The sequence below is a fragment of the Chelon labrosus genome (genome assembly GCF_963514085.1).
Source record: "Chelon labrosus genome assembly, chromosome: 3".
In the NCBI taxonomy this organism is placed as follows: Eukaryota; Metazoa; Chordata; class Actinopteri; order Mugiliformes; family Mugilidae; genus Chelon; species Chelon labrosus.
The window spans coordinates 4,996,498-5,008,450 of NC_140339.1; the positions used below are offsets into that span (position 1 = coordinate 4,996,498).

The 11,953-nt window shown below is 41.8% G+C and overlaps 2 protein-coding genes across 3 annotated transcripts; both read left to right on the forward strand.

Annotated features, from left to right (window-relative positions):
- The first annotated feature begins 2,192 nt into the window (after positions 1–2,192).
- On the forward strand, positions 2,193–4,846 carry LOC311486061 (ATP synthase F(0) complex subunit C3, mitochondrial-like). Of its 2 annotated transcripts, none has more exons than XM_084541818.1 (5): positions 2,193–2,231; positions 2,522–2,615; positions 3,110–3,181; positions 3,976–4,175; positions 4,466–4,846. In XM_084541818.1, exons 2-5 carry the CDS (start codon positions 2,577–2,579, stop codon positions 4,578–4,580), a joined length of 426 nt encoding a protein of 141 aa, XP_084397944.1. In that variant the 5' UTR covers positions 2,193–2,231; positions 2,522–2,576; the 3' UTR covers positions 4,581–4,846. The 2 variants fall into 2 exon arrangements, with proteins under 2 accessions (XP_084397944.1, XP_084397945.1); XM_084541819.1 differs by lacking the exon at positions 2,193–2,231 and adding an exon at positions 2,336–2,436.
- A 1,592-nt stretch (positions 4,847–6,438) lies between these two features.
- On the forward strand, positions 6,439–10,970 carry nsun3 (NOP2/Sun RNA methyltransferase 3). Its single transcript, XM_084540744.1, has 6 exons — positions 6,439–6,607; positions 7,638–7,741; positions 7,839–8,356; positions 8,622–8,776; positions 9,466–9,587; positions 10,402–10,970. Exons 1-6 carry the CDS (start codon positions 6,452–6,454, stop codon positions 10,733–10,735), a joined length of 1,389 nt encoding a protein of 462 aa, XP_084396870.1. The 5' UTR covers positions 6,439–6,451; the 3' UTR covers positions 10,736–10,970.
- The last annotated feature ends 983 nt before the right edge of the window (positions 10,971–11,953 follow it).

An 11,953-nucleotide genomic window follows, 5' to 3' on the forward strand; every position in this document is an offset into this window, starting at 1 on the left:
TAAATGCTTTAATTCGGGGGCTGCAGCCACATACAGATTCTACACACGTAGCCTTAAATTATCATTCTCTGCTCGCCACCCACCACCGTGCTGTTGGAAAAGTAAAAATAAAGAAAACGCAGTAGCCTCAAACCCATCCTTGCATTTGCATTTCCTCTCAAATGACAGATCTATAATACCAATAATGTTTTGTTTGACATACGAATTTAGATGGATATGTAACACGTCAATAGAGGCCAAAGCACTTATATAGAGACATATGTTTTAGTTTAGTTTTTTTTTTAACATTTTCACTTCTGCATGTGCAGTCCTACATTTGGATACAGTATATTTCACATATATTTTCTGCACAGTGGGGCTCACGACACAATACTTCCCACATGGAAAATAATTTCTAGGATTCACTGACACAGTCTACGTGGTGTTGTGCTGCCCTCTTGTGGCCAAAAGTCTTGCACTACAGTTGAACCTTTTGAACTCCTTCGGTGTGTGCCAAGTGTCCAACATTACATTGTATAGTATACTCGAACTGTAAGTTAAATGTGAGGTATCCGTGGTACAGATGTTGTCATGGAATGAATTTTAATTTGAAGGTTAAAATTTTGCAGATTTCCTAGACTTTTAAATTACATCTGCTGTATTCTTCTCTTGGATTTAATAAAAACATAACAAATGTGAATTCAAATGCAGCACGTTTTTCCCTAATTTGATTTTGTTTTTGCACCCATATATTCATCTTCTTGGGGTCCATATATTAATTTGGAACTGTATCCACATCTTAAACATAAGAATTGTGTTGCCATAGCTCTCTGTGAGTAGTTTGATTTGATTAAATTCAGTTCACACAAAGATGACAAGATGGGAGCAGACAGTGGACCGCAAAGTTTCATGGGCGGAGTTGTGGAAAGCTGTCCTGATCCAGGCTGTCTACGATGCACTACCAAGCTCGTCTAACCTGTTCTGCTGGGGAATGGTGGAGTCACCGGCCTGTGCAACCTGTGCCTGAAGAGGGGGACCCTGGAGCATATCCTCAGCTGCTGTTCGAAAACCTTTGGGCGAGGGGCGCTGCCACTGGTTTCATGACCAAGTCCTGAAGGCCATAGCGAACACCACAGCTGTGGAATTAGCCACTGCAAACGTCTCCACCCGGTGAAGAAGACAATCACTTTCGTCCAAGCTGGGGAGAAGCCTCCACCAGCCACCAGGGCCACCACTTCTGACCTGTTAACACCAGCACAAGACTGTGAGTTGAAAGCTGACCTGGGGAAGCAACTGAAATTCCCAGAAACTGTCGCCACTACAACACTGCGGCCAGACTTGCTGCTCATCTCAGAAGCCTCCAAACAGATCGTTCCCCTGGAGCTCAGGACTTGGGAGAGGACCTCATCGAGGAGGCTAATGAAAGGAAGAGGGCAAGATATGCAGAGACAGTACAGGAGTGCCGGAACAACAGGTGGTGAGCGCGGTGCGAGCCCATTGAGGTGGGAAGCAGAGGGTTCAAGGGCCAGTCTCTCTGCAGGGCCTACAACATGCTGGGCATCACAGGGGCCAGTAAGCGAAGGGCCATCAAGGAAGTCACTGAGGCGGCAGAAGTTGCCTCAAGGTGGCTGAGGATGAGGAAAAGAGAGCCGTGGATAAGGTAGCGCCGCCTGGACACAAGCTGGGGCCTGATCAACCCTAGATGGGTCGCCTGGGAGAGAGTGTATGATGTTCGAAAGACCCGAAAGACTCCATGACCCCAGGTAGCATCACTGAGGATGTGTCCAGGTTGCATCAAGTTGAGGTTGTTACAAGCACATGATGATGAAACTACCTTAAAGCACATGTGGCTGCAGTCAACTGATCACTGCTAATGTAAGTCACTTTTGATGAGAGTTTTTTTCCAGAATGCAACATCAGAGGTAGTGGAACGATTTAAACTTAGACTTTATTCATCCGAGGGAAATTGCTTCAATTTCCCATAACAAAATCAGTGTTTCCATTATCTTAAGTGTTTTATTAAGACACAACATTACATATACAAAGAAAATAACCTCAATTTGACAACTAATGCCTATTAGATGATAAAATATCAGCATGTAATTGCCATCCCTTCCGGTTGGTGGCGGTAATGCGCCACAACGTTGTCTGCTCATCGCAACGCGAAGAAGAAGAAAACCGGAAATTGACCGCTTAACTGTGACATCGCGCATGCGCAAGCCTCTCGTGTCTTCGACCTCTACTACAAACCGGTGAGAGCTAACCTCCCGTCTCAAACTGTCTTTGACTCAAATATATAACCGCGACGCTCCTTTGCTTCTGTATTTTCGTGGGTTTTAGTCACAGCTGCGCCGCTCAGTTAATCTGTTTTCTAGCTAGCTTGTTTTCATCGACATTTTTTTGCGGTTTTACAGCTGATCTTGACCTTTTTTGTGTGTGTCCGCTTAACTTTACAGAGTTCGTACTTTTATTGAGTTGATTATAGTGTGAACCACTAAACAAATGACTAACTAATCACTGCTTCGTGTGTTGCTTTCCGCAGACATCGGTTAAACGCCAGCTGCTTTAGGTTGACCTGACCAGGACGTCCAGTCGCAATGTATGCCTGTGCTAAGTTCGTCTCCACGCCCTCTCTGGTGAGTTTGCATGGATGAATGGTAACTGTTACATGTTTTTTTGACAGTGCGTTAAAACATCGCCGCTTGACATACGAACCGTTTGCAAAGAAAAGCTGAAGGTTGTTTGCTGACGGTCAAACCATGAGCAGTTGCAAAGTAGCATGCTAACACTGGTGCTGAGCCATGTAGCCGTCTTTGACCCTCTGCTAAAGTCAGCTGGTGCACACACCTGCAAGGACGTCCTGGTGTTTTTATCAGGACGAAACTCCAATTCTCCAGTGTATGCTTGCACGTCTCCACGTTTTAAATCTTGTATGGCTTGAGCATCTTCAAAATGGAAAAAAAAAAGAACAATTTAAGTTGATAACTGAGCTGCTAGCATGGATCTAGATCGACACTTTAAAGGGGTCATGGTTGGTGTCAGATGTCACTGGTAGATGGTTGGTAAATGTTGTTAGAATATGACTGCCACAACTAATTTGATTAATTATTTATTTTTTGTCTTGATGCAGATCCGTGCTGGATCCCGGGTACTGTACAGACCCCTCTCAGCAGCAGTAGTTTCAGATGGAAGGAAAGCAGAGGTGAGCAGCTTGTCATTACATTATTTTTTTAATACACTGTAAGTAGTCTCTCTACATATTAATTATCCAATGTAAAATTCCGTTTATTATTTTTTTTATTATATATTATAACATGTAGAGGGTCATTGAATTTTTGCACAAGCGGTTTTTCATGTCTCTATCAAGTGCAGATGCACGTACAGCATGTCTCAAATAAAATAGTGTCTTGAGGTGTCAGCTGCTGTTTTTTTTTTGAATTATCTGCAAAAGCAATGACAACATTTGCACTTATCTTTTAGCTACCTCGCCTGCGTGACAGATATTACATCCTACTGTTTGAACAAATGCCAGCTCTGCATCTATATGTGATTTTTCCTTCATCTGTGTTAGTTAAATATGTTTAGTGTACAAAATAAATGTCAAGAGCTGACCTGATCTGCATGTTTTAAGGTAAAACATCGGCAGCTGCTGAGCTTGCAAATGTAGGGCTACAACTAGCTATTATTTTTATTATTAGTTGCATTATTGGAAGATCTAAATGTTTGACTTATAAATTGTCCTAAATTGCCAGTGTGGCATCTCATATAATATAAAGTATTAATTTGCTATTCTGTGAGACAAATTAAAGCACAAAATGCTCAAGTAATTGACAAAGTACAACAGCTCCTGTAACCGCTTGCTCACATTTTATAATTATCTATAAAAAAACAGGAAAGTAAATGCATCTTTATGGTTGTGATCTGCAATAATTCTGCTTTGCAACCCTGTTGTTTTTTTGTTTTTTTCTACTAACTTTATTTATTTATTTTTTTCAGACTGCTTCGCTCCTGGCACCACAGAGCATTGTAGCCTCCCAGCAGCAGGTGGCAGTGCGGGCGTTCCAGACTAGCGCCGTGAGCCGCGACATCGACACCGCCGCAAAGTTCATTGGAGCGGGAGCCGCCACTGTGGGAGTGGCTGGGTCTGGAGCTGGAATCGGAACCGTGTTCGGTAGCCTTATCATCGGATATGCCAGGTACATTAAACGCATCATCTGTCATTTTAAAGTCTGTAGCGAGGAGGGAATGTTTTTCCTGTATCATTTCCATAGTAACCTGCTATATGTGGCCAAACAACACTTGGGCCCCGGAACAATTGTTTAGATAAAACAAACAAACAAAAAACGAAAGAGAATTGATTCCAAATGTCACTGGTGTGTTCATGTGGACAATAATAAACTTGGAATTGAAACTCAACGTGAAAGGAATAATGTCTTTTGGTCTTTCACCTCCACCTCGTCTCATCTGTTCCTCTCTTTCTCAACAGGAACCCCTCTCTGAAGCAGCAGCTGTTCTCTTACGCCATTCTGGGCTTTGCTCTGTCTGAAGCCATGGGTCTCTTCTGTCTGATGGTTGCTTTCCTCATTCTGTTCGCCATGTAACCCAGTTAGGCTTCGGCCGTGAAAGGACACATCATGATGTTAACAAGAATTAGCAGTCTGAGATGCCCTTGAGTAGCTGGATGATTTTAGCTTGTTGTGTCGCTTTTTCTTGTTCATTAGTGTCTCATGAAAGATTGTGAATCCGTCTATGTCTGGCAAACTCGGTTCATTTTAATGACGGTGTCGTCATTATATTGTATATTTACTGTAAGCAAAAATCTTTGTTAAACATGGAAACAATGACATAAGTAAAACATTTAATTCATCGAGTGTGTCTGTTTTTTTTGTGTATCCCTTTAACACCATGACATGAGAAATTAAAAACCTAGATCACTAGTACTTTTTTAGCTGTGACCCAGCAGGGTGGCGGAACTACTACTTTATGTGGCTGAGTAGTATGGTGTTATGGAGTGTTTAGGTTTTAAGTCAATCCAAGTTTAAACCATTATTTACATTTAAATTTGTGTTTAATTTTAATTTGTATTATCAGGACTATGACTTCTTTTAGGTTCCAAAAAGATGATGAGGAGTGAGGACTGATCTATACTCATGGAGAGTCTACAAGGCAAACATGTTGTTACATTACACAAAAACAGGAGAAAGGCTAAATAATAATGCTCTCCAGACACTTCCTCGCAGTGGTCGAGGTGGTCCTTGCCTGAAAACTGAAGAATGAAGAGGAGACAGAGATGCAGTAGGACCACCGGAACTATCAATAGGGCAACTACAAGTGATGACTGGGGAAAAAAACCAAACTATTTAATACTCTTCATTACTGTTCAAATGCCACAGCAGCTTTGGCTTTTCGACAGACCTTACACAAAATTAAACTGAAATAAGTTGTAGCTTGTATTGTTTTGTTAAAGTTATATTAATTATTTAATGTACTTATTTAAAAGAAAGAAAATGAACAAGAGCTTTTACATTTTATAGCAAAAGACAACTACTAGGATTATATATCTGTGCCATGAAGACACGAAGTCACTACAATTAATAAATGTCAAATTTTTGTTCAAAAGAGAACTAGAGGAGAGGTTAGTTCTTATGTCATAAAAGCATAGATTAAAGAAGCTCAGTGTAGGTTTCTTTGTAGTTCAGACTTGACAACTTCAACCTGAAGTACTATTTGACTCTGGAGGACGTGAGGACGCCGCCCAGTCATTGACATCGCGAAATGCATTATGGGAAACCGGACTGTCCCAAGAACACAATAATAAACGCCCCACCTTTATCTTTGCATTTACATTATTATTATTACTATTATTCATATTATATATACATATATATTTTTTTGTGAGGGCAGATTGCCAAGTATGGATACTTGGTGTGGTGATTTTATTGCAATATGACAACACAGACCGGAGCTAAATGTAAAGCCATTAAATCCAGTCTACATGGTGTTCTGTCAGGGGAAATAGGCCTATTGGATTCCACAAACATTTTCACAATAAAAACAAACATTTTATCAATCCAGAAACAGATTAGGCCCCTGTAGGATAACCGATAAAAATAACGGGTTGTCCTCCCAGTGCATACGTTGAAAATGACTACTTTATGTGGCGGGACAGTGTAACATTATGGCGTGCTGAGGTTTTTGGTGAGGCTCAAGCCCATCCATTTATATTAATATGTAATTTAAATTTTATATTTTAATACGTGCGTAGCAGAAACACCAACACTAGCTTTTTATTTTTTATCTCTCAATTAAAATTCCTCGCAGTCACTAATAGATGGAGTTTGATGCGGCGGAACTAAAAGCACGGGTCACACACTCAGGGGGACGGATTTGAGGGACGGACCTGTCAGTGTCACATATTTGCCAGTGTTTTTTTAATTTATTTATAGGAGAAATGTGCAAGTTATGACAATAAATGTTTTCGCTACATCACTTTTATTCTTCGTGGGAGATAATTTTCTTTAACACTAAAACGATAACGCCGTCAGTACTGTGGAAGTTGTGGTCGCGTAACAAAGGTTCAGGTGTTGTTTTACAGCAAATTGGCCAAAAGGGAACCTCCAGTAACCAGGTAAACATGCACAACATGTCCTTCTCTGGTTTTAAAACCACCTTGATGATATCGTTTTCTTCTGTCACCCTTCTTGGCACATTAGTGCTTTATTTATTTACTTGTAGTAAAGCAGTGGATATTAAATTGACTTCATCTGAGTATTTCACTATAGCTGGGTCACAAGTGTTTGTTTTCAGCTTACTGGTAGTTGTTTGCCCACCAGATTTAATTTTATTTAATGCTGAATGGTTAATGTAGCTGTAATATACATTTACACCAAGAAGACACAAAGGGGCTGAGGGCGCTCAGGAGACTTCAAAAAGTTTGTAGCTTAGGTGCTCTTCTGCGATGGGTGAAGTAATAATCCAAAAAGAAATTACAGAGGCACTCTGAAGTTGAAGAAGTATCAAAAAAAGCCTTTAATTTAACATGGCAAGGACTGATTAAAAGCACATGAGTATATACATTTACACCAATCAGCCACAACATTAAAACCACTGACTGGAGAAGTAAATAACATTGACCATCTTATGACAATTCAGTGTTCTGCTGGGAATCTTTTAGACCTGGCATTTATGCATATGGATGTTACTTAGACATGTAGCACCCACCTAGACCAGACAAGGCACCCCCACCCCATAGCAATGACACTCCTTGATGGCAGCAGCCATCCCCAGCAGGATGCAGCCTGACACAGACACACACACAAAAACACTTTAGGAACAACTAAAAGGCCATAAATGTCCATTATCTGATGAGTCACAGCTGTTTTGGAGGCACAAGGGAGACCCAATATTAGGTCATAATGTTGTGGCTGATCAGTGGACATGTATTCTGTATGTCTCAGGTCTGTATCCAAACCCTGCTCCTTCAGTCATTCCTAGCAGGATGCTTTACAGTCAGTATCCACCAGGGGTCATTGGCGTATCAGACTATAGATCCCAGATTTTTGTGTTATGCAACAGGGAAAGAGCATCCACTTTGATGTGGTCAATGTACTTTAAAGTAACACGGGTTGAACTCAAGCCGTTGAATAATGATATTTCAGGTGACGAAAAAGCACAAAAAAGAAAGATCTTCGTGTCAAGCAGTACTGGATTGCTTTGACCAGCAGTACAGCAAGGAACTTGGAGAGTTGTGGGCATCTACAAGGTAAGTTTTGTCTGAAATATATATATATATATATATATATACACATATATTGCATCATGTCTGTTCTTCCGTCATTGGGACTGCTTTCGTCTGGCAGAGCTGTACTCCTGGACCCACAGTCATGGCAGTATGGGGTCATGCTCAACCGCTTCAGCGCAGTGACAGACATCACACAGATTCTTCAGTCCCGCGGCTTCTCTGCATTGCTGCATAATACAGATGTCTCGGCGTTGCTTTGTAACGGTCCCTCCGAGGTGTCAGATTCTAAACACCACAAAGGAACTCTGCCGGCACCTCACTACATCTCCACGTTCCCTCCTGATGACTCCCATCCCCAGCCTGACAGCTCCTCTTACGCGCTCCGTCAGGAGGACCCTCCGTCGGAGCCTTTACTCGGCTCGCTGCGTCCTTTATTGCAATGTTACATCCACCCACGTCCACTCAGATTTCCCTCTCAGCCTCACAGGCCTGGCCTGCTGAAGCAGTACTACCTCCTGAACGCTGCCTCCCTGCTTCCAGTGCTGGCTTTGCAAGTCAGGGATGGGGAGAAGGTTTTGGATCTTTGTTCCGCCCCTGGTGGTAAAGCCTTAGCCATAATGCAGAGTGCAGCACCAGGTAAAAGAACCATTTTGAAAGGATTTTATGTGGTCTTAATAATACTAATTTAGATTAAATCATCCCCAAGTCATGTATCACAGTCATCATAGATAACAAGAGCTTTTCACAGAAACATCATGTTTAAATGTTTAGGATTCAGCTTTACCAAATACTGAATTTACACTTTGCATGTAAATTGCTGAAGTTGAAGTTTGGTCTGATGTGAATAACCTATTTGCACCGAATGCTGGTGATCAGTACACCTGCCTTGTGCTTGTTCCAGCCCTTCTCTGCTGTAATGAACCAGATCCTCACAGAAGGGACTGGCTGGCCAAAACCCTGGAGTCTTATCTGCCACACTCGCTAAACAGCAGGGTGATTGTGTCCGCACAGGACGGAAGATTCTTTGGACAGAACGAAGCTGGTTTGTACGACAAGGTGAGCAAAGAAGTCCTGTCACGTGTGTTTGTGTGTGTGTGTGTGTGTGTGTGTGTGTGTGTGTGGCGGCATACAATTGAATTTCACTTCAGTGTCCAACAAATTAGGTGACAGGCTTCTTCTGGCTGAAAATGAATGAGAACAGCAAGCCTTTGAACAGAGGCTAATAAAGCCAGCAGAAAAGAATAAAGTCGTTTATTCAAAAAAAAAAAGAGAAGAGGCAGACAAATGGCTGGGAGGAATCAAAGGGCTCAAAGTGACTGATAATGGAACAAAATATGGAAAAGGGAAAAAAAAAAGGAAAGTGCAGAATGAAAAGGTTTAGATTAAGACACAGTGTGACCAAAGGCAGAAGACAGACTGTACAGCTATATTGTGGCAATGATATGAAGATTTTTATGCAAATGTGTAAAGCTTCCAAAGCTGTTAATCGTTTACTTAATTGTGAGTATAAGGTGCTGAAGGGATTTTGGGAGAAAATGCTTTTTCACACAGATTGACAATAAGTCGGAAAGGGAAAATCTAACGTCTGCTTGCATGATTTTAACATTCTCTATCTCATTACCATCTGTTATTATTTGAAGTGTCTTCCTCGCATTCATTTTTCTTCTTTGACCTATTCTCTCTCTCGTTGCTTTCGCACTCTTTAACTCACCGTCACTGCTACAGTATTTCTGTGTCTGCTGCAGGTTTTAGTCGATGCTCCGTGTTCTAACGACCGGAGCTGGCTGTATTCTGGAGACAGCCACCAGGGGGAACAGAGACTGAAGGAGAGAGCCAAGCTGCCTGCGCTCCAGGCCCAACTGCTTAGGTAAGCTCCATACCCGACATTAAAAAAACATGCCTGCTATGTCTTGGCCTTGTGGTACTCTCATATACTGTGCCCAGGATGTGTTAAATAAAACAGTTATTGTCCGGTTATGTGAGGTAAAACATACTGGAATAAAACACTGTTAGGTTCATGGAGGATGAAATATTCTTGAATGTGGAACTGAACTTAAAACATTTACTATTACAAGCTCTACAACATGTGAATGCAACACGTGTGACATATATATACACCGCTCAGGCATAACATTATGACCACTGACAGGAGAAGTCAATAGCATTGACCATCTTGTGACAATTCAGTGTTCTGCTGGGAAACTTTTGGACCTGGCATTCGTTCATGTGGATGTTACTTAGACATGTAGCACCCACCTAGACCAGACCAGGCACCCCCACCCCATAGCAATGACACTCCTTGATGGCAGCAGCCAGGGCTCCCGTCAAAGGCTGCCACGAACAACATTCGGTTTCTGTTCAGAACTGTTTTGGTAGCAAAGCCACTAGGGAGACCGACACAATATTAGAAAGGTGGTCATAATGTTATGCCTGATCGGTGTATATATAAACACCATACTAGGGTTAGAATTTGTATACAACTTAATATTATCCAGTTAATTCTTAACAATGGTACAATTTAATTTCTTAGTTCTACAAATCCTGTATTTCATTGTATTACCTTGGTACCCAAATGATCCACATCTCCATCTCCCAGCGTCAAATAAGCCTGTGTAAAAATCAGTGTGGTTTCATTTCAAAGTCTCGTGTCACAAAGTGCAATATTTGGATGATCCTTGCAGGTCTGCACTGTCAGCCGTGCGTCCAGGGGGCCTTGTGGTCTATTCGACTTGCACACTGTCCAGCTTTGAGAACCATGCCGTGGTTGAGGCGGTGCTCAGTGACTTCCCAGAGGCCGAACCTGAAGACCTGTGGGACGAGATTGCCGTTCCTTTATCTAAACACTTTGCATTTAGTTTTCACCCCGGTCACGGACAGACACCTCGCAACCCGTCCCTGCGGCCACAGAAGAGAGCCGTGCCCTCTTACCGTAACAGACTCGGCGTTCTAGTGGTCCCTCAGCCTGGGAGGACCTGGGGACCCATGTTTTTGTCTCGGATTAGGAGGAGGAAGTAATGCAGAAAAGATATAGCCGTTAAACTGCTCAGTTTTATTTATTCTTTTTGCAAAATACCAGGTTTAAAATTCCGATTTAGTTATGCAGTACATCCTGTGCCAATCCGTGCAATGTGCAGAGGAGGAAAGTTACAGCAGCAATAAAATATACATGTAGATGTAAACATGTCATAGTCAACACATGCAGGTTTAAAGTCAGAAATAAATAACGCTGCAATGCTCTACCCATTCCCGAGATTCTTTGGCTGTTGCTTTTGCTTTGCAGTTTGTCTTTTTCAGCGTTGCTAGCTTTTTTGTGTGTGGGCGTGTTACATTTAACAAGCAAATAAAAATAGAACATTGCTCACAACATTCGTACTTGCATCCAGGGCATCTGTATCAAAGACAGACATTTGACATTTTGCACTGAATTCAATGCATGCAATCAATAATTTGTATCTGTGAGGTCATGCGTAGCGATCGGCAGCACCTCCTTGGCTTTATCGGGTTTCACATCCAGTTCCAGCTCGTTGTTTAGCTGTTCAGCCGGCAACTTTATTGCTTTTGTTCACTGTTACTGTGTTTTATAGCATCCGCTGGTATCAGCAAAAAGTTCTAGGTGGACTATTTAGCAGATGAAGAGCCATTTAAGTTCTGTGGTTGTTGGAAAAACACCAAAACAGATAAAAAAGAGGGAATTTGCGACAGAAATTCATCAAGAGGCCCAAAACACAACTCCAAACGAATGATGTTGCGTCATGATGCGCCAACAACTTGTTTCCTTTTGCCCCCAAGTGGCTAGCTAGAAGGTGAGTTCCAGAGGCTAAACAAAGCTGTTAAACTTCGGATAAGTTCAGTAGTTCTGCTTTAGACCCTCTTTTTATTTATTGTGTATGGTTTTCATTTATTATTTGTTGTTTATTACCTCTTTGACAAATAATCTGGAAATGTATTTTCACACGGTGGCAACAGACAGCAGAGTTACTGTATTCATCAAAGAAAGAGACTTCCCTCAACTGCTTGTTCAAACTGTAAATCCCCCAAATACTCTTGCAGACAGATCATAAAAACTAGGGCTGCAACAGACGTTACTTGCAGGAGGGAAACACAATTGTCAGAACTGTAGGAATTGTTGACATGCCTATAAGTCTATCTCTGGCTGTTAACATTCTTGGAACTGCACTGAATGCAATTTCCCTTGTGGATCAATAAAGTTTATCTAAGTCTAAGTCTAAGTCT